This window comes from Hyla sarda, chromosome 6, assembly GCF_029499605.1.
Source record: "Hyla sarda isolate aHylSar1 chromosome 6, aHylSar1.hap1, whole genome shotgun sequence".
In the NCBI taxonomy this organism is placed as follows: Eukaryota; Metazoa; Chordata; class Amphibia; order Anura; family Hylidae; genus Hyla; species Hyla sarda.
This window is the reverse complement of record NC_079194.1, coordinates 63,290,038-63,312,419: the sequence shown is the minus strand read 5'-3', so window position 1 is coordinate 63,312,419 and position 22,382 is coordinate 63,290,038. Positions and strand designations below refer to the sequence as shown.

Genomic DNA, 22,382 nt, shown 5'->3' with positions numbered 1-22,382 from the left:
TACTTTGGGGGGTGTAGTTTTTATAATGGGGTCTTTTGTGGGGTATTTCTAATATGAAGACCCTTCAAATCCACTTCAAACCTGAACTGGTCCCTGAAAAATACTGAGTTTGAAAATTTTGTGAAAAATCGGAAAATTGCTGCTGACCGTTGAAGCCCTCTGGTGTCTTCAAAAAGTAAAAACTCATCAATTTTATGATGCAAACATAAAGTAGACATATTGTATATGTGAATCAAAAAAAAATGTATTCGTAATATCCATTTTCCTTACAAGCAGAGAGCTTCAAAGTTAGAAAAATGCAAAATTTTCTAATTTTTCATCAAATTTACAGATTTTTCACCAAGAAAGGATGCAAGTATCGACAAAAATTTACCACTATGTTAAAGTAGAATATGTCACGAAAAAACAATCTCGGAATCAGAATGATAACTAAAAGCATTCCAGAGTTATTAATGTTTAAAGTGACAGTGGTCAGATGTGCAAAAAACGCTCTGGTCCTTAAGGTATAAAATGGGCTCCGTCCTGAAGGGGTTAAAGGGGTACTCCCGTGGAAAACGTTTTCTTTATTTATTTATTTATTTTTAAATCAACTGGTGCCAGGAAGTTAAACAGATTTGTAAACCACTTCTATTAAAAAATTTTTTTTTACACATGCTCTGATCTATCGGGTTTTCCTCAGCTCAATTCCACCACATTTTCTGTGGAAACCTTAGTAAACATGTTGGGTTTTTGTGAAAATGATGGCAACGTTCCCCCTTTTCGGCGGCTGCACCTACTTTTCCCAGATACTTTTTTAGGGTTTTCTCAGAGAGCTAGTCGGGTTTTTTTTTCAATTCTGGTGCAAATTCTGGTGCAGACAGAACTTCTGACGCAGTGTGGCAGAATCTGGTGCACAACACGACCAAAACAATTTGGGTTTACAATAGTAAATCAGGGCCAGTGTCTTTTTCTAAAGCATCTTGTATTTCTCCTGGGGTTATCTGGGGGGGGGGGGGGGGGGGGTAGGGGTTTCGTTGTATTCTGAACAATTCTTCTGGCAGTTGTGGCTGAAATCTTTCTTGGTCTACCTGATTTTGGTTTGGAATGAAGAGATCCCTGAAGATTCTACTTATTAATACGTTTTCAAGGCTTTGGATATGGTTTTTATATCCTTTTCCGTCTTTATAAAGTTGCACAACTTTGTCGTTTGACAGTTCTTTCCTGCTCCCCATGGCTCAGTATCTTACCTGCTCAGTGCATCCATGTAAGACTAGGTTCAGACTACGGAATTTCCGCCTGCAATTCCTCTTTGAAATTGCAGGCGGAAATTCCGCTTGCTAAAATGTATAGTGTAGTGAATGGGTTTCCGTTCACAAATTCACACTTCGGAATTTGTGAATGGAAAATCCGCTTAGAAATTTCCGCGTTGCTCATTCTTCAGGCGGAAATACTCACGGAACACATTGCAGTCTATTGGAGACAGCAGTGTCCGCATTCGGAATCTCCGGGCGGAAATTTTCTGCCCGGAGATTCCGCAGTGTGAACCTAGCCTTAGTGATTTTGCATGATACTAAGTTTTCTAGTTAACCCCTTTAAAGACCAAGCCCATTTTGGCCTTAAAGGGGTACTCCGCCCCTAGTCATCTTATCCTCTATCCAAAGGATAGAGAATAAGATGTCTGATCGAGGGGGTCCCGCTGCTGGGGACATTCTGCTGATCAGGACATTGAGGTTTTCCGCAAGGGGGGGAGGATACAAACTTTTATTAGGAAGGGGTTAACTATCTTTTATTAACTTTAACACTTTTTTAGCCCCATAGGGGCTATAACATGCGATCTTTTGATCGCATACACTCTTCAGTGCTATGCCATAGAATAGCATTGATCAGTGTTATCTTTGCTCTGCTGGAAGCATCAGACAAACGATCGGACGGTGAGGAGGCAGGTATGAGCCCTCCTGCCGTCCACTCAGCTGATCAGGACATTGTGGTTTCACCGCGATGGTCCTGATCAGCTCCGCTGAGCTGCCGGGATACTTTTACTTTAGTTTTAGATGCCGCGATCAACTTTGATTATGACGTCTAAAGGGTTAATGCCAGGTGTCGGCCCGATCGCCGGTGCCCAGCATTAACCCTGGGTCCTGGCTGGTGATAGCCGTTGGGACTTGCGGGGTTTTGAGCGTACTCAGCTCGTGAACACACTTCAAACCCCAGTGACGGGACCAGGGCATACAGGTATGCCTTTGGTCCTCAACAGGTTAAATTGTGTGTACAATTATCCATTTGGAATGCAAATTAGAATGATTGATTATTTTTCCTGCATGTTTCAAAAAATCCACCGTGCGCCAAAGAAATAAAACACGAATGAGAGGAATAGTAAATAAATGAGGGAAAAAAACGCATTGATTCTTAAACTTACAACAAATATCAATACACAGACACTTATTGCAATTTAAAAATCCACCAAATTAACCTTTTTAAATCACCATTTTAACCTATGTTCACTCAGTCGGAAAATGTGTGGAATGTCTGCACGGAAAACAAATGTAGACATGTCTATTCTTTCTGTGGATTTCAGAATCAGAATTTTCGCGGCAGAAATTCTGCGGTATGAACAGTGCCGCAGAATCTCATTGATATCAATCAATGTCCATGCAGATATTCCACCCATGTGAACCCTGCCCAAGAGGTCAAATGTTTAAGGGTATGTAAACTTTTAATCCGGGTCATTTGGGTGTTTTTTATTTTTTATTTTTTTTTGTGCTACGATTTAGAATACGAGCCAAACAACTATGTATATGACATGTTAAGTGTACCTGTCTTTTATATATAAAAAAATAAATAAACTTTTGACATGCCAGAGACACTTTTATCATTCAGGGTCCCAGTGCTGAGACCCCCCCACCGATCACGGGAATAAATGGGGATAAACACGCGGTAGCGCACTTTACTCCCCAACTATCTGAAATCTTTGTCTCGCGGCCCCTTAGACTTATAATAGAGCTACTGTGCACTTTTCCCACTCGTTCTCCTGATCGGTGGGGGTCTCAGCACTGGAACCCCAACAGATTAAAAACTTTTGACATGTCTGTTTGTTTTTTGTTTTTTTTGACAGGTGCACTTTAAATAGACTGTTTTTGGGTTTGTTTTGTTTCTTACATGATCAGTCATGATGTGTGTGTCGGTCTGTCTGTGTATGTCTGTGTGTGTGTGTGTGTGTGTGTGTGTGTTTTTTTTTTTTTGTTTTTGTTTTTGTTTTTTTTTTTTTTTTTTTTTATCAATGCCAAAATTCCACAATGCCTTCCAGGGTATGCAAACTTTTGAGCACAACTGTATCAGCAAGCATTCTTTTTAGAGATACTTCCGCATACTCTGTAGTTTTCGTTTCTTCCTCTGGTCTGGTAACTTCCTTTCTAGAAAAAGGAATTTATAACCTTTCTGTTGGTAAGTTAATGTTTAGTCACGGAGCGGTGACCATCCCGCTCATGTGAGAGGAGGCAGGAAATACGGGCACGGTACAGGTGTAGGATGAGATGGCAAAATACTGCCAGGAAGACGCCACCACAGGTTTGGATTATAGGGGGGGGGGTCTGACCATTATAGATCTCTAGGTCTCTTTAATTACAAAATATAGTTCTGTTCATAAAAGGTTACAGTAAAGGCAGTATTTTCCAACCAGGGTGCCTCCAGCTGTTGCAAAACTACAACTCCCAGCATGCCCGAACAGCCTTCGGCTGTCCGGGCATGCTGGGAGTTGTAGTTTTGCAACAGCTGGAGGCACTCTGGTTGGAAAACACTGCATTAAAGGGGTTTTGTGGTACGTTAATATTGACTACCAGTGACTTAAACCCTACATAAGTTAAAAGGGTAATCTGGATTTATTTATTTTTTTTATTTGACTGTGCCACGGGGGCTGTAAAGTTAGTTTAGTTCATAATATAGTGTCTGTACCTGTGTTTGATGTTGGTCTCTTAATTCTTCTGTGATTTTTGCCCCAGTGTTTATTTTTAACAGCATACAAAATTAGTGTCGTCTCAGGTTTTCTCAGGTTGCAGTGCGGCCCGAGACATTACATCACTAGGGAGGCGATCAGAGGGAGCCTGTCCTGCTTTAATGGGTGGAGCGACCGCTGGTCGAGAGGGAGATTGTTCTGCAAGGAATCGTAGTTTTGCAACAACTAGAGGCACTTTGGTTAGTAAACACTGGTCTATTGCATGGAAAGGATCACAGATGTGTTTCAATGTGTGGGAGGGAGAAAAGTGACCTCACACTGACAGACAAGGAATCATGGGACTTGTAGTTGCAGGGAAGAAACTCCAACAGGAAATAGCCAGTTCACAAAAAGATGGCCACAGCGTTATGGTAATCTCAAAACATAGCCATTTAACCCCAAGACAAGCGCAGATCCTTCCTAAGCATGTCCATTACTGTCTGCCAGGTACATGCTAAAATCGCCTAGGTCCAAAAAATGGCACCACAACAAAGTAGAGCGAAACGAATGAATTCAAGCTGTGGCGTATCCATACACCATCAGCGACCGACGGACTTATATTGATTCATAACTGTCTTCATTGGGTTCTACAGTGGTGTTTGTTTTTACAGAATGAATTGTGCTGCATACTGTGTTTATTCTTTCTATCAAACATGGCGGAACCTGTGATGGACTACTATGCAGAGAAATGGGCGGATCCACTGTCCGAGGAGTGGAGCACAATGCCGCCCGCTTCCCCAGATAATAACTTGTGATCACATCGCGTCTAAAGAGTGAGACCCGGTGTGATCAACAACTTTTGACAGGTCCAATCAACATGTCAAAAGTTGTTTTTAATGACCATAACTCTTTAAAGGAGTACTCCCGCGTACACTTTTTTCCTTTTATCCCATCCAGGCTGCAAAATAAAAGAAAACACACTTTCTCTTACCTGCATACGCTCCCCTGGTGCTCCGGTACAGGTGTTCGGTCCCCGGGCTGTATTCTTCTTCCTGTTAGCCTGGCACGTCACACAGAGCTTCAGCCTATCACCGGCCGCAGCGATGTCCCGCCTCGGCCAGTGATAGGCTGAAGCTCCGTGTGACGTGCCGGGCTAACAGGAAGTAAGAAGAATACAGCCCAGGGACCGAACACCTGTACCAGAGTGTACCGGAGCTCCGGGGGCTCGTTGGCAGGTAAGAGAAAGTGTGTTTTCTTTTATTTTGCAGCCCGGACGGGATAAAAGGAAAAAAGTGCGCGCCGGAGTACTCCTTTAAGGTTCTGCTAAACACTTTTTTATTTTTATTTAATTAATTTTATTTTATTTTTGTCCACCGACCCTTCCTCTGTCAAGCATACCAAGTTCCCACTCACAACGGAAGCGTTTTGCCAACGTCAGACATTTTTGGAAGAGGAAAGTGTGTTTTAACCCTTTGGGGACCAGGTCGATATTTTAATCACCTAAGCAAATTATTATTATTTTTTTTTCTTTTCGATTTTTCATTGTTACTTACAAAGATCCATAACCTTTTCATAGGCATTATCAAAAAAAAGTCTGGCTTATTTTTATTTTTATTTTTTATGGATGGGTTGTATTTTGGGTACCTATAACTTAACAATTAGGGTTTTATTTATTTTGTTTCTACTGAATTCACCAAATGGCATATATGACATCGTAACGTTGTTCTTTATTGAAATTTGTTTTCAATTATTATGTTTCACTACTTTTGGCACAATAAAAATACTTACAAAATAGAAATGAAACAAAATAGCCTTTGTTAACACAAAGTCAAAATATTGAGATGATCACATGAAATCACAAGAAAGGCAAACAGCACACATTTTGGAAAATATGCATGGAACCAATAAACATCCTAAGACTTAAAGGGGTGTATCGGCCATAGATATCTCATCTCCTATCCAAAGTATAGGGGATAAGATGTCTGATCGTGGGGGGGGGGGGCCACCGCTAGGACCCCAAAGGATCTCGATGCAGTACCTGGCATTCAGTGCTGGGCTGCTGCTCCAATCTCAGAAACCTCTGAGTTTCCAGGATTGGAGACGTGAGATCACGCTACACCCTCTTGTGACGCCACGCCCCCTCCCATAGACATGAATTGAGAGGTATGGCGTGACATCACATCTCCAATCCCGGAAACTCAGAGGTTTCTGAAATTGGAGCATCAGCCCGGCACAGAATGCGGTGTGCTGCATGGAGATCACGGTGGGCCCCCCAAGATCAGACATCTTATCCCCTATACTTTAGATAGGGGATAAGATGTCTATAACCGGAATACCTCTTTAAGGCATACAGATGCACAACAGTATATAACTGCAGGAAAGTAGACCGCACATGTAATATCACCAGGAAAAAGAAATTAACATATGAATTCAAAAAGGCAAAGCGAAACGCACTCTAAGTACATGGCATGTGTGAGGCCAGACCCATGCACCTACCCCAATGCACGTTTCGCTGTAGGGCGCTTCCTTAGGAGGCTTTGGCACAATGAGAACACTTCAAACTGTTTAAAAATTTCAGCACCCTGCTACAAGCGCAGAGCGCTCATGTGCCCGCAGGCTCTCGCGTTACTTGGACGTAAGAGCACAGGGAAAAAATTTGTTTCGTTTCCGTCACGTTTTAATAATTAAATTTTTTTTTATAACTTTGTAACAAAACAAAAAAATCCCTGACCCCTGTAATATTTTTATTTTTCCGTATACTGGGCTGTATGAGGGCTCATGTTTTGGGCCGTAATATGCTGTTTGTATCGGTACCATTTTGGTATTGATAGGACTTTTCGAACCCTTTTTTTTTTTTTTTTTTTTTTTTTTACATTTATCTATTTACATTTATTTTCTGGGATATGATGTTATAAACATGAAAACGCAATTCTGTGATTTGGTACATATTTTTATATGGAAAAGGGGGTGATATGACCTTTTTAGTATGGGTGCCGCGTTCTATTAACCCTTTAGACGTGGCGTTCAAAGTTGAACGCCACATCTAAAATGAAAGTAAACTGCTCCCTGCTAGCTCAGTGGGCTGTTTGGGATCGCTGCGGCGAAATCGTGGCATCCCGAACAGCTGTAGGACAGCAGGAGGGTCCCCCCACCTTCCTCTTCGCTGTCCGATCGCCAAATGATTGCTCAGTGCCTGAAATCCAGGCATGAGCAGTCAAGCGGCAGAATCATTGATCAATGGTTTCCTATGAGAAACCATTGATCAATGCAAAAGATCAGTGTGTGCAATGTTATAAAGATCATTTAACCCCTTTCCTAATAAAAGTTTGAATCGCCCCTCTTTTCCCATAAAAAAAAAGTGTAAATAAAATTAAACATGTATCGCCACGTGCGGAAATGTCCGAATGATAAAAATATATTGTTAATTAAACTGCACTGTTAATGGCGTACGTGCAAAAAAATTCCTAAGTCCAAAATAGCGCATTTTTGGTCACTTTTTATATCATGAAAAAATGAATATAAAAGTGATCCAAAAAGTCTGATCAATGCAAAAATGGTACCGCTAAAAAAGTGGAAAAATAAAAAAGTTATAGGGGTCAGAAGATGACAATTTTAAACGTATAAATTTTTCTGCATGAAGTTATGATTTTTTCCAGAAGTACGACAAAATCAAACCTATATAAGTAGGGTATCATTTTAATTGTATGGACCTACAGAATAATTATAAGGTGTCATTTTTCCAGAAAAATCTACTACATAGATATTGAAGCCCCCAAAAGTTACAAAATGGCGTTTTTCTTCAATTTTGTCGCACAATTATTTTTTTTTCCCGTTTCGCCGTAGATTCTTGGGTAAAATGACTGATGTCATTGCAAAGTAGAATTGGTGGCACAAAAAATAAGCCATTTAGGTGTAAAATTGAAAGGGTTATGATTTTTAAAAGGTAAGGAGGAAAAAACGAAAGTGCAAAAAATGGAAAAACCCTCCGTCCCCAAGGGGTTAAACTTTTATGAAGCGTTTTTTTTAAATACACTTCTTTAAGGAGGTATCATTTAGATTCCTCATACAGATCAATGCAGTTCTATTGAACTCCATTGATCTGTGTTCATTTTCTTGATCCTACACAAGGCAGGCTCAATCAAATGCAGATCTATGGGGGGCAGCTATGAATGCAGAGGTAAGCCCTCCAGCTACCTCCACAGTGGATCACGATTGCGCTGCAGGGGGCGATCCACCCCGCTAGACTACCAGGGATGGTTAAAAGATCCCTTTAGACACCTGATGATCTTAAGGGTTAATAGCCGGCCATAGCGATCTCTGCATGCTGGGCTTTTAGCGGCGGCCTCCGGCTACTGAAATCAGCCGGGGGCCGCCGAGTATGGAGCAGGCTCGAGCCAGGAGTAGAGCTGGGCGATATGACCAAAAATGTGTATCACGGTATTTTTGTAAATTATGGCGGTTCCACGGTATTTACACCCCCCCCCCCCCCCCCAATCATCATGTGATGGGCACAGCTTATCCATATGTCACCCGTGAGCGCTGCTTGTCTCCACCCCTGCCAAATAATTATCAGCCGCTGTGCTGTACTCTGTATTCCTGTGCCCGGGCTGCAAATATAAAAAAAAAAAAAAAACTTTAACTCCCCTTCTTCCTACGTTCCCCCGTTGCTCCGGACCCGGCCTCACTGTCCCTCCGCTGCTCTTGCTGCTTCCTGGGGATGGCAACGCCACAGAGCTGTCAACCAATCACCGGCCGAAGCCCTGACCTGCCTCGGCCAGTGATAGGCTGAGCGCACTGTCATGTAAGGAGCCGGCCGGCTTCTTACATGACAGTGCGCTCAGCCTATCACCGGCTGAGGCGGGACATGGCTGTGGCCGGTGATAGGCTTATGGCTCTGTGACGTTCTCATCCCCAGGGGGGGTGGGAGAGAAGCGCTCACGGGTGACATATGATTAGTCCCCCGATTATGTGGGGGACAGCGCAGCACTGGGCTGATAAAACTGATAATCCTTCCAATATTTATCTGCTGCTGTTGTGATCCACAGGAAGCTCTTTTCTCTTTGAATTTCCTTTCTGCCTGACCACAGTGCTCCCTGCTGACACATCTGTCCATTTTAGAAACTGTCCAAAGCAGGATAGGTTTGCTATAGGGATTTGCTCCTACTCTAGACAGTTCCTAAAATGGACAGAGATGTCGGCAGAGAGCACTGTGGTCAGGCAGAAAGGAAATTCAAAAAGAAAACTACTTCCTGTGGATCATACGGCAGCTGATAACTACTGGAAGGATTAAGATTTTTTTAATAGAAGTAATTTACAAATCTGTTTAACTTTCTGGCACCAGTTGATTTAAGAAAAAATGTTTTCCAGTGGAGTACCCCTTTTAAAGGAGTAGTCCAGTAGTGAACAAGTGGTGAACAACTTATCCCTTATCCTAAGGATAGAGGATAAGTTGCAGATCGCGGGGGGTCTGACCGCTGGGGCCCCCGGCGATCTCCTGTACGGGGCCCCGACAGCCCGCGCGAAGGGGGCGTGTCGACCCCCGCACGAAGCGGCGGCCGACACGCCCCCTCAATACAACTCTATGGCAGAGCCGGAGTGCTGCCTTCGGCAATCTCCTGCTCCGCCATAGCGATGTATTGAGGGGGCGTGTCAGCCGCCACTTCGTGCGGGGGTCTACACCCGCTATCTGGCCGGAGAGCCTGGCCCCCGTACAGAGAGATCGCAGGGGGCCCCAGCGGTCGGACCCCCCCGCGATCTCAAACTTATCCCCTATCCTTAGAATAGGGGATAAGTTTTTCACCACTGGACTACCCCTTTAAGGATAGAAAAGGTTGTGCATACATATCTTATAGGCTGCAGGTATTACAGCTGATGTTGATCCTGCTGGGACTTCCTGCTTGGGGAGAGAACTTGAGAGCAGCTTTATTTACGGTTTTGTTGTTTACATTGCTGTTACAGAAAGGAATACCAATATATTAGCTTTGGCTTTGGAATAGCCCTTGTTACAAGCTCTGGCGATGTTTTATTTCATTCCCTGGATGTAGTTCATGTGTTTAGAATTCAAAGTAATTTTTTTTTTTAAATGTGTTTTTTTTTTTTTGTTTTTTTTTAAGTGGATTAAACTGTTCCAGTGTACATTTGAACAGCACTTTTATATATTTTTATTGACTTTTCCAAAATGTAACTACAAACAGCGAGTCATTCTCCACAATATTTGAGTATGTAAGTAAAAAGCCTATTGACAACAGGAGATCAATAATAAAGCTTATAGAGGAGCAGATTATAGTAAGAACATTAACAGTTAAAAGACTAAAGGTTGTCGCCCACACAAAATCACTATTTATTGAAGGGTGGTACATGAAAGAACAAGCCTAAGGAAATAAAGATGTTCTCTGGGTTGTGAAGAAATAGGATCTAAACTGTATTTTTCATTGATTTACATATGGAAATAAGGCTCCATTTACACCACGACTTGGGCATACGGCAGAATTTAAAGATTGGCTGCTGCCAGATCCCCACCGGATCCGCGCTGCACCCCGTTCATTTCAAGGTCCCGGACGGAGTGATATAGTGACTCCGGTACGTTCATTTTTTAACCGTATCAGTTTTTATTGCCAGACTGAAACCGCAGCACATTGCAGTTTATAGTCCAACAATAAAAACGGATACTTTTCAAAAATGAGCGGACCAGAGTTACCATATCACTCCGTCCGGCACATTAAAATAAATGAGGTGCTGCGGGGACACAGCAGCAGACGCTTTTCAAATTCTCCCTCTGTATCTGGCTGTTGTACCCCTAAATCGTGATGTAAGCGCCTTCCTGGCGAATAATAAATTTTTGGGGTGTGGAGGTGACTGTTCTCCTGAAACTTGCCCAGAGGGATGGGTGCACACCATACACCCAATGTCCCTTCACTGTATACCACACAACGTGTACAAAAGAGCTGACACCGGCCACTATGGCTAGCGTTACATATATGCGGCTTCGGCGAAAATTGCCACAACTGATGCCAGAGGATCATCCGGCGTCCATTGTTTGTGATCACTGGATGGGGGAACGCAGCAAGATACGTCCCCCTGTCTGTGCCGGTCCGGCGAGTCCAATCATCCGGCATCCAAACTGAGACACCGGATGATTGTGAATTGTCCTAATCAAATGAATGGAATCTGTTCTGGCTTTATTTTCCCGCCGTTGCTGCAGAAAATGGGGGGGAAAAAAAAAAAAATTGATGATGCATATATGTACAGAAGGCCTACCAGACCTGTCTATCTGAAATGTGAGTATTATGTCAGTATATAGAATTATTGCCATACAGTGATCCCTCAACTTACAATGGCCTCAACATACAATTGTTTCAACATACAATGGTCTTTTCTGGACCATTGTAAGTTGAAACCAGACTCAACATACAATGCTACGGACAGTCCATATCTATGAAATGTGTCAATGGCTGAAAGAACCGACCAATCAGAATGGGCATTTTACTGGTAAAACCACTGTATTACTGAAGTGCATGCACTGACTGGTGTCTGGTAGTGCCCCCTACAGTACGGGGAGGTATTACATGTTCTCTACACTTTACCTGTACCAAGGTTACCTGCTCCTTTGGACACCAGGTGAGGGCGACTCCATGTAATTTTTTTTTTTTTAGGACATTGCGTGTACTGTACAAGACCCTGAAGAAGCTCCTGTCCTCTACATAGACCAGTGTTTCCCAAGCAGGGTGCCCCCAGCTGTTGCAAAACTACAACTCTCAGCATGCCCGGACAGCCTTCGGCTGTCCGGGCATGCTGGGAGTTGTAGTTTTACAACAGCTGAAGGCTCCCTGCTTGGGAAACACTGACATAGACAGTGATTACAGCTCCCAGCAGATCTTTCTTTCTTTTATATGTAAGGACTTGCTTTATCTATATTAATTATCTACTTATTTTCTTTAATCCTCACTTTTTCCTGTATTTGGATGACATTTTGATGGCTTCCGAACCAATTACCAGGTTTCCATAGAGTTCTGGTCTCAACATACAATGGTTTCAACATACAATGGTTGTCCTGGAACCAATTCGTATTGTAACTAGAGGGACCACTGTATTTAGCTCAGTAGTATACTTATGATTATTTGCCCAACTCTGTGGTCTACTGCTTTACCATCGGTCTGGTATCCTGTGTAGGTCTCCTTTGTTACATAACACGTAATGGGGAAGCTCCAGCCGTGCAGGTGACATTTTGAGGAAGTAAAATAGTATGAATCATCCTCAATAGTTGAGAGCTGCCTTTTTGTCTGACAAATACTAACTATGTACTGAGTCGGTATAATGGAGAAGGTATGGCAGCCTGACCTGCTAGAAGACAGTTCCTCCAGTCATATTGTCATAGGTTTATTATACTTCCAGTTCTCGGTATTAGTATTAATTAGAGATCGACCGATATAGTTTTTTTTAGGGCCAATACCGATAATCGGTGGAGGTTAGGGCCGATAGCCGATAACTTATACCGATATTCGCGGTGGGGGCGGTGCGGGGGGCAGGGCATTATCGGCTTATCGGCAAGGTAATTGCCGATACAGATAATGCCCAAAATCGTGATTATCGGCCGATAATATCGGCCATACCGATAATCTGTCGATCCCTAGTATTAATCTCAATATATTGTCTATCATCAATGCCCCTTCTGAAAGTGTGTATAGTGGATTATTGGGGGATCTTTCACAGAGGTGCGGCCTACTACTTATAGCCAAGGCCTTTCCCTACAGTAGAGCTCTTTAGGATAAGGACTAAGGGGGAGATTTATCAAAACCTGTTCAGAGGAAAAGTTGCTGAGTTGCCCATAGCAACCAATCAGATCGCTTCTTTCATTTTTAACAAGTCCTCTGCAAAATGAAAGAAGCGAGCTGATTGGTTGCTATGGGCAACTGGGCAACTTTACCTTTGTACAGGTCTTTATAAAGGCCAGATTACAGCCGCAGGTCCTAGCCCAAAATACGTTACTGATGGCTCAAAACGGACAGCTCAGAAGGCTTTATAATCTCCACCACTGTTGCTCACACCATAGCTGCAGACATGGGTAATTTTTCGGCATTGTTTTATTTATTTATTTTTTTCAAATATACTTTATTGGTATTACTAGTACATATACATATTGCCAAAATATTATACAATCATAATCCCCACCCCTGTCAGAAGGAGAGAAGAAAAAATAAATAAATAATGTAAAACAAAAATATATTAATAAACTATTCACCCTACTTCTCCACCCACTCTATTCAGATCACTCTGGGGGAGATTTATCAAACCCTGTGCAGAGGAGAAGTTGCCCAGTTGACCATAGCAACCAATCAGATCGCTTCTTTCATTTTTAACAAGGCCTCTGCAAAATGAAAGGAGCTATCTGATTGGTTGCTATGGGCAACTTTTCCTCTGGGCAGGTTTTGATAAATCTCCCCGTCTGTGTTTATTTAGACCTTTTTTTGGAATTACCACAACGCCATTTTTCATACCTTTTGAACATTTTGGACCAACCTACACCATTCTATTATATTTGGTCCACTATTCCCAAAAAGTCCTCTCAAGATCACTACCTTAGCTAGCATAAAGATATGATTAAATAATTCCCGTCCCTTTTTGATTTTACTTAGATCCCCTAAAATAACCTCTGTTCCCAGCCAATCTCTCTTCATTCCCAATTTGTTTGAAGGTATTCCAGACAATTGAAAACAAACTGAAGGTATTCCAGACAATTTTTCGGCACTGTTAATATGAGCACTGGATACGCCATCAATATCCATTTGGTAGGTGTTGGATTCTATGCACAGGGCCAGCTGGGTAGAAGCCGAATTTTATGACTTCAATATAAGGTACAGTCGCTACCCAGTATATGGCACTGTACCTAGTATTAAAGGGGTATTCCATGAAAAAATAAGTTTTTATAGCCACTGGCTCCAGAAAGTTAAACAGATTTGAAAATTATTTCTATTAAAAAAATCTTAATCCTTCTAGTACTTATCAGCTGCTGAAGTTGAGTTGTTGTTTTCTGTCTGGCAACAGTGCTCTCTGCTGACATCTCTGTCTGTCTCAGGAACTGTCCAGAGTAGGAGAGATTTGCTATGGGGATTTGCTACTAGTCTGGACAGTTCCTAAGATAGATATGGGTGTCAGGAGAGAGCACTGTTTTAATAGAAGTCATTTTCAAATCTGTTTAACTTTCTGGAGCCAGTTGATATGAAAATTATTATTATTATTTTTTAATGGAATACCCCTTTTAAGTGAATAGGCCACATCACTCACATGAGTGTTCTCTATGGGGAGCGATAAGCTGCAGCCAGCCAGACAGCTCAGGCGGTGGCTTATCTCTCCCCCAACAGCAGGGTCGGGCAGATGAAGTCCAACATAGTCAGTTGGTTGAGAGTTGCACAGCTGCCATACACTTTAGGCCAGTGTTTCCTAACCAGGTCACCTCCAGCTGTTACAAAACTCAAACTCCCAGCATGCCTGGAAAGCCTTTGGCAGTCAGCCGCTCCTGTGAAAGTCGACAGATTCAACTGACGTTTATGTGAGGCAGTGTTTTGCAACACTGGAGGCACGCTGGTCTAGGGTCCTTTTGGATAGGCTGTCAATGAAGAAAACTTGGAGAACTGAGCACCAATGCATAAGGCACAGATTAAACAGATATATGTAGTATGTCCAAGATCTGCAGTCATATAAAAATAGCAAAAAGATCAAAAATGAAAGTGTAGGCCCTTTAAAAAATGATGAGGAAGAAATGATAGATGGGGATCAGGAAAAAGCAAATAAAGTAAACAAATTCTTCTCCACTATATTCACCGAGGAAAATGAAATGCCAGGTTAAATACAGCGAGATAAGGTAAACTCCCCAGGAAGAAGTGCAGGTCACCTGTCTAACCCAGGAAGAAGTACAGTGCCGCATACAAAAATATCAAAATAGACAAATCACCAGGTCCAGATGGCATTCACCCCCATGTTCTAAAGGAGTTAAGTAATGTAATAGACAGACTCCTATTTTTAATATTCAAGGACTCTATAGTAACAGGCACTGGTGCATAGCAAATGTGGTGCCAATATTTAAAAAGAGGTCAAAAGGTGACCCCAGGAATTATAGACCTGTTAGCTTAACCTCTGTTGTATGTAAATTGTTTGACGGTTTTCTAAGAGATGCTATTTTGGAGTATATTGATAAAAATAAATGTATGACTCCATATCAGCATGGATTTATGAGGGATCGGTCCTGTCAAACTAACCTGATCAGCTTTTATGAGGAGGTGAGCTCCAGACTGGACCAGGGGCAATCGCTAGATGTCGTATATCTGGATTTTTCCAAAGCATTTCATACGGTGCCACATAACAGCTTGGTACATAAAATGAGAAGGATGGGGCTGGGGGACAATGTGTGCAAGTGGGTAAGTAACTGGCTCAGTGATAGGAAACAGAGGGTGGTTATTAATGGTACTTATTCTGATTGGGTGACTGTTACTAGTGGGGACCACAGGGGTCTGTCTTGGGTCCTGTTCTATTGAATATATTCAGTAATGACCTTGTAGAGGGGTTGAATAGTAAAGTAGCAATCTTTGCAGATGATTCTAAACTCTGTAAAGCGTTAAACACTATAGAGGACAGTGCACTGTTACAAATTGATCTGGATAGGTTGGAGGTTTGGGCTGGGAAGTGGCAGAGGAGGTTTAACACTGATAAATGTAAGGTAATGCACATGAGGAAGAAAAATCCGGGCTGGGATTGTGTATTAAATGGGAGAACACTTGGGACGACTGACATGGGAAAGGACTTGGGAGTCATAGTTAATAGTAAATTTAGCTGTAGTGAACAGTGTCGGGAAGCTGCTGCCAAGGCAAATAAAATCATGGGGGGCATCAATAGAGGCATAGATGCCCACGACAAGGAAATAATTCTACCACTGTACAAATCACTAGTCAGACCACACATAGAATACTGTGCACAGTACTGGGCACCAGTGTACAAGAAAGATATAGTGGAGCTGGAGAGGGTTCAAAGATGGGCAACCCGGGTAATACGGGAAATGGGAGGACTACAGTACCCAGAAAGATTATCAGAATTAGGGTTATTTAGTTTAGAAAAAAGAAGGCTTAGGGGAGACCTAATAACTATGTATAAATAGATCAGGGGGCCATACAGAGATCTCTCCCATGATCTATTTATACCCAGGACTGGATCTATAACAAGGGGGCATCCTCTACGTCTAGAGGAAAGAAGGTTTCTACACCAGCACAGACGGGGGTTCTTTACTGTAAGAGCAGTGAGACTGTGGAATTCTGTCTGAGGAGGTGGTCATGAGGAACTCTGTAAGAGAGTTCAAAAGGGGCTGGATGCATTTTTGGAGAATAATAACATCACTGATAATGCAAATTAGATCTATAGGGACAGAACGTTGATCCAGGGATTTATTCTGATGCCATATTTGGAGTCAGGAAGGAATTTTTACCTCTATTATGAGTTTTTTTTGCCTTCCTCTGGATCAACTCTGTAGGGACTCATTAGAGTTATAGGTTGAACTTGATGGACTCTGGTCTTTTTTCAACCTTATGAACTTTGTAACATGTGAAAGCCGATCTGTTGTGCTGACTCATCCTTGTTTGTAAACCTGACCTGCAGTCACTCCCTTGTACAACATGACCGATATATCCAGAGTAGCCAGTAACAAAGTCTTAAAGGGCTATAGTAAAAAAAAAAAAATAAACATGGTGCTGAGCCCTGTAAAAAATAAATAAATTAATTAAAAAAAGCCATATTACCTATGCCCAATCCCCTGCAGCTCCAGTTGGGCTCCATCTGGTCCCCTGATCTTCTGTTTTCTTCCTGCTTCTGTGACGAGCGCTCAGTGCAGGACCTGCCAAATCAGCCAATCACTGGCCACAGTGGTGTCCTGTCTTTCCAGTGATTGGCCAAGTTGGCAGATCCTGCAGCGCGTGCTTTTTACAGAAGCAGAAAGAAGATCGGAGCTGCAGGGTGTCAGGGACAGGTAAATATGGCATAAATATAATAATTTTATTTTTCTGTTAATTTTGTGTTACTTTTTACACTAGCACAAGAATACCCCTTTAAAATACCCATCAATGTCAGATTAAAATGGTCAACTTTAAATTACTTTCCGATTTAAGCAAAAAAATTACAACTTGAAATGAAACGAAGAACTATCCTTTTAGCTGACGGATAGAAGAGTCTTTTAATATTTAAGAAGAAATCGTCTGTGTTCCGAAATTTTTGCCCTGTAGTTGAATCAGAGATCTTTCTCTCTCTTTTTTTTTTGTCTGTTTGTAAAATTAAAAAAAATAAATAAAAATGATCTGATAAAAAAAAAAAAAAATTACAATTCTACCCCAAATGGGACAATTTACCTGCTACACTTTTTTTTTCTTTTTTTGCAATAATGGCCATAGAAAATGTAAGAGAAGAATATAACCTACCTGCTGAATTGGCTACTACTTTAAAAAAGGCCACACAACTTCAACAGTTGTTGGCCCAATGATCATTTGCCAAAAGCTCTTCCTCCTGTCCCGACTATACACATGCATGCTCAATTTGGCTGAGCATGCATGTTTCATCAATGGTAAGCCCCTGCCTGACTCATGGAAACTGGTATGTTTTACCATTATTAGTTTAATAGTGTTTCTCAACCAGTGTGCCTCCAGCTGTTGCAAAACTACAACTCCCAGCATGCCCGGACAGCCTTCGGCTGTCCGGGCATGCTGGGAGTTGTAGTTTTGCAGCAGCTGGAGGCGCACTGGTCTTATACATATGGTCACCTTAACCTTTTAAAGTACTGTGTTTGGGTGGAAATCCACTTTGACCCCAATTTATAGTACTTTTCCATTGTTTCAGCAATAGCCCTACTATGTAACCGATGTTTGCTGTAAAATGACACAGATACTATTACCTGATATTTACTTGCACTGCATTGAAATTGTTCACTTTTTCAGACAGGTCGTGATCCCTGGGTGACAATGTCGTCTGACGGACTGTCAAGCAAGGCATTGAAGGTACTGTATGTAGTTGCGCTTGATTCCGTTTTTTCAGCTCCTCCAAAAAGATAGGTAACGGTATTTCAAACTCCGAAAGTTATTCCCCTCGCCACAGGATAAGGGATGCCTAGCTGATCGGTGGGGGTCTGACCGCTGGGATTGCCCGAGAATGCAGTGCTGGCAATGTGCACCATTTTCTGGATTGGTGGCAGTCCCAGCGGTCGCTGGCTCCAGAAAGTTAAACTGATTTGTAAATTACTTCTATAAAAAAAAAATCTTAATCCTCTCACTACTTATGAGCTGCTGAAGTTGAGTTTTTTTTTTCCCTGTCTAAGAGCTCTCTGACGACACCTGTCTTGGGAACTGTCCATAGTAGAAGCAAATCCCCATAGTAAACCTCTTCTACTATGTGCAGTTCCAGAGACAAGCAGAGATGTCAGCAGAGAGCACTGTTGCCAGACAGAAAAGAACAACTCAGCAGCTGATAATTATTGGAAGGATTAAGATTTTTTAATAGGAGTAATTTACAAATCTGTTTAACTTTCTGGAGCCAGTTGAGATAGATAGATAGATAGATATATATATATAATATATATATCTATCTATCTATCTATCTATCTATCTATCTATCTATATATATATATATATATCTCTATCTAAGTTTTTTTCCTGGAATATCACTTTTTTAATCATATATTTGCCCAATTTATAATTTTTGGTAATACAGGGAAGCTAACAGTCCTTACACGAGTAGGGGTCTGGACCTAATAACCTTCATTTAGTCATATAAGATATGCCTTGTTTTGGCCATATATGTAAGGCTGCGTTCACATCACGATTTCTCCATCCGACTTGAGTAAACGATTTTATAACTTAAAATCGTATGAAATCGTATATAAAGTCGGATCCATTGACCTCCATTAAAAAATCGGATCCATTACACACACCCGATTTGATCCGCATCCGATTTCACACGATTTTTGTTCAGGTCGGAAATCGTGGTCAAACCCTATTTCAGGCCCGAACAAAAATAGTGGGAAATCGAATGCGGATCAAATTGGAGAAGTGTAATTGATCCGATTTTTTTTTTATTTTTTTTTTTCATTTTTATGGAGGTCAATGGATCCAACTTTATATACGATTTTAAGTTATAAAATCATGTACTCAAGTCGGATGGAGAAATCGTGATGTGAACGCAGCCTAATAATCTTGAGCATCATCATTTGTCAGCTTTAGTTCTGTCCGATATCGGTTCCCTCTAAAGGCCTGTTCACACTACGGAATTACCGGTGAAGTTTTCAATGAGATTCTTATGCACCTTGGACACTGCGGAAATTCAAATTCCAGAATCCACTGAAAGAAGGAACATGTTTGTATACCGCAAAGAATGCATTGCCGTCAACGGGGGCAGCACACGTCCGTGCAGTCCTAGTGCCGATTGATTTCGGTGGCACCTGCTGCACAAGGAATGTTCTCCGGGCTGATATTTGGTAGTGTGAATGGGCCCTAACAGTGTGGTATTAATGTCAAACTGTTGTCTTTTCCCAATGTTTGTCCTAATACCCCAAATAGTTGAATATTCTTGACTTTGATGGGGGAGAAAACGTTTTTGAAGCCTGCATAACACGTTATTGCATACATATTAAAGGGGTACTCCGGTGGAAAATTTTTTTTTAAATCAACTGGTGCTAGAAAGTATGACAGATTTGTAAATTACTTCTATTTAAAAATCTTAATCCTTCCAGTACTTATCAGCTGCTTTATACTACAGAAGAAGTTCTTTTCTTTTTGAATTTCCTTTCTGTCTGACCACAGTGCTTTCTGCTGACACCTCTGTCCATTTTAGGAACTGTCTAGAGTAGGAACAAATCCCCATAGCAAACCTCTCCTGCGCCGGACAGTTCCTGACACGGACAGAGGTGTCAGCAGAGAGGACTGTGGTCAGACAGAAAATTAATTCTAAAAGAAAAGAACTTCTTCTGTAGTATACAGTAGCTGATAAGTACTGGAAGGATTTAGATTTTTAAATAGAAGTAATTTACAAATCTGTTTAACTTTCTGGCACCAGTTGATTTAAAAAAAAATGTTTTCCACCGGAGCACCCCTTTAATATATAAAACATTGTACTCTATCTTATGTCAGGGGAGAGAGGCCTCTTTCTTATCATTTAGGAGCCTGTAGTTCCCCTTTTTCTGCCTGCAGACATTGTAAATGCTCAAAAACCTCCTCAGTCATCAAAAAATCCATCTAGAATACAACTGTAAACAGACGGAGAGGAGGGGGATGCAGCTGCAGCCTCAGTTTTATTGAACAATGTGAGGGACATGAGAGTAGCATGTGGTAGGCATCTGACTGACCTAGAGCACATAACACAGCATTTACATTACGGAAGTAAGAGTGATCACATATCAAGCGTGGAAAAGGAGAATGGACATTTATAGAAACAGAAAATGTGAAGAAAAAAAGATCCAAAATGTACAGGTTACATATCACCACATCTAATACACATAAAACGCTGCTGAAAGGGATGTTATCATCCGGATATTTATAGCATATCCATAGATCTACCATAAATGTCTGATTCATGCAGGTCTTACTTCTGGCACCCACAATTATTTTAAGGTCAAGGGTCTGCCTGCTCCCTCTGGTCTGGTTCAGGTGCTGGAGGTGTTTGGTAATTTGCGTAACTCCCATTGACTTTTATGGGAGTCGCACAAACTCAGTCTTAAAGGGGTACTCCGCTGCTCAGGGTTTTGAACAAACTGTTCCGAACGCTGGAGCCGGCAGCTCGTGACGTCATAGCCCCGCCCCCTCATGACATCATGCCCCGCCCCCTCAATGCAAGTCTATGGGAGGGGGCGTGACTCTGTCACGCCCCCTCCCATAGGCTTGCATTGAGGGGGTGGGGCGTGATGTCATGAGGGGGCGGGGCTATGACGTCACGAGCTGCCGGCTCCAGCGTTCAGAACAGTTTGTTCCAAACGCTGAGCAGCGGAGTACTCCTTTTAATTAGAGAGACCAACGTAAATCGGACATATATGGGGATTTATTATCCATATTGCTAAAGGGGTACTCCGCCCCTAGACATCTTATCCCCTATCCAAGGGATAGGGGATAAGATGTCAGATCGCCGGGGTCCCGCTGCTGGGGACCCCGGGGATCGCCGCTGCGGCACCCCACTATCATTACTGCGCAGAGCGAGATCGCTCTGCACGTAATGACGGGCAATACAGGGGCCGGAGCAATGTTAGGTCACGGCTCCGCCCCTCGTGACATCACGGCCCGCCCCCGTCAATACAAGACTATGGGAGGGGGCGTGGCGGTCGTCAAGCCCCCTGCCATAGACTTGCATTAAGGGGATGGGCCGTGATGTCATGAAGGGCGGAGCCATGACGTCACGCTGCTCCGGCCCCTGTATCACCCGTCATTACGCACAGAGCGAACTCGCTCTGCGCAGTAATGATGGCGGGGTGCCGCAGCGGCGATCCCCGGGGTCCCCAGCAGCGGGACTGCGACGATCTAACATCTTATCCCCTATCCTTTGGATAGGAGATAAGATGCCAGGGGTGGAGTACCCCTTTAAGGGGAACCTGACATCGCTTTTATGCTGCCTGAAGTCATTAGAGAGGTCCCTGGTGGCTTCTTCCCGCCCTTCTTCTTCCTGTTTCCAAGATGAGCGCTTGGTGCACGATCTGCCCGCCCAGCCAATCATTTGCCTAGATGGGACACAATTGCAGCCAGTGATTGGCCGAGATGGCAGGTTCCTCACTGATTACTCTTCAAACAGTTGACAGAATTTGGAACTGGGTGGAGCCGAACAGGAGCTGCGGGGAACCGAAAGTAGATAAGTATATATATATTTTTTGTACTGAACTTTATTTAAAATGACGTACAATGTTGATATAGTTTACAGCAACAAATTGACCGGGAAATTTACTTCACCACGTGGAATTAAAGTTCACTTAAATTTGGTGCGGTGGTGGAAAAACACTTTTTTTTTTTTTTTTTTTTTTTAACATGAGTTTTGCTTTTTATTAAGTATAATAGTGCAGCATAGGTTTGTGTCACCCTGTAAAACTCATTTAGACCAACAAATCTGTAGAAATATGTTTAAAGAAATGTGTGAAATGGCAGACAGTTCCAATAGTGCTGAGGATGTCCAAATGGAAAGTATTAGTACCTCAGTTTTGTTGCCGTAGGTTTTTGGGTAGAAAAAAAAATACACTGGTTTAGAAAACCGCTTTAACAAATAAAAATAAAAAAAAAAAGCTGAAAAAGTGGTTCCACCGCTTCACTCTCATAGGACTTAAAGAGGTTATCCAGGAATCAAAAAACAGACCTAATTTCCTTCAAAGACTGCTCCCTGTCTGTCTCTAGGTTGGGTGTGGTATTACAACTTGGCTCCATTTGCTTTAATGGAACTGAGCTGCAGAACCACACCCAACCTGGAGACAGACAGGGAAAGGTCT

The 22,382-nt window shown here is 42.3% G+C and overlaps 1 protein-coding gene and 1 long non-coding RNA gene across 9 annotated transcripts in view; one reads left to right on the top strand and one right to left on the bottom strand.

Annotated features, from left to right (window-relative positions):
• Nucleotides 1–22,382, top strand: part of MAFF (MAF bZIP transcription factor F) — a 53,670-nt gene that overhangs the window by 23,632 nt on the left and 7,656 nt on the right. For 2 of the 8 annotated variants that reach the window (XM_056523950.1, XM_056523949.1), the window contains one exon: nucleotides 17,872–17,931. In XM_056523950.1, the coding sequence (XP_056379925.1) occupies nucleotides 17,896–17,931 (36 nt within the window). In that variant the 5' untranslated portion in view covers nucleotides 17,872–17,895. Of the gene's footprint in view, nucleotides 1–3,468; nucleotides 3,544–4,014; nucleotides 4,168–12,108; nucleotides 12,124–12,846; nucleotides 12,969–17,871; nucleotides 17,932–22,382 lie in introns of those variants that run through there. The other 6 variants (XM_056523945.1, XM_056523947.1, XM_056523953.1 and 3 more) reach the window with 6 other exon arrangements.
• LOC130275697 (uncharacterized) overlaps nucleotides 21,494–22,382 on the bottom strand; it is a 38,905-nt gene continuing 38,016 nt past the window's right edge. Inside the window, exon 3 of the long non-coding RNA XR_008844873.1 lies at nucleotides 21,494–21,737. This is a non-coding gene — a long non-coding RNA (uncharacterized LOC130275697). The remainder of the gene's footprint in view (nucleotides 21,738–22,382) is intronic.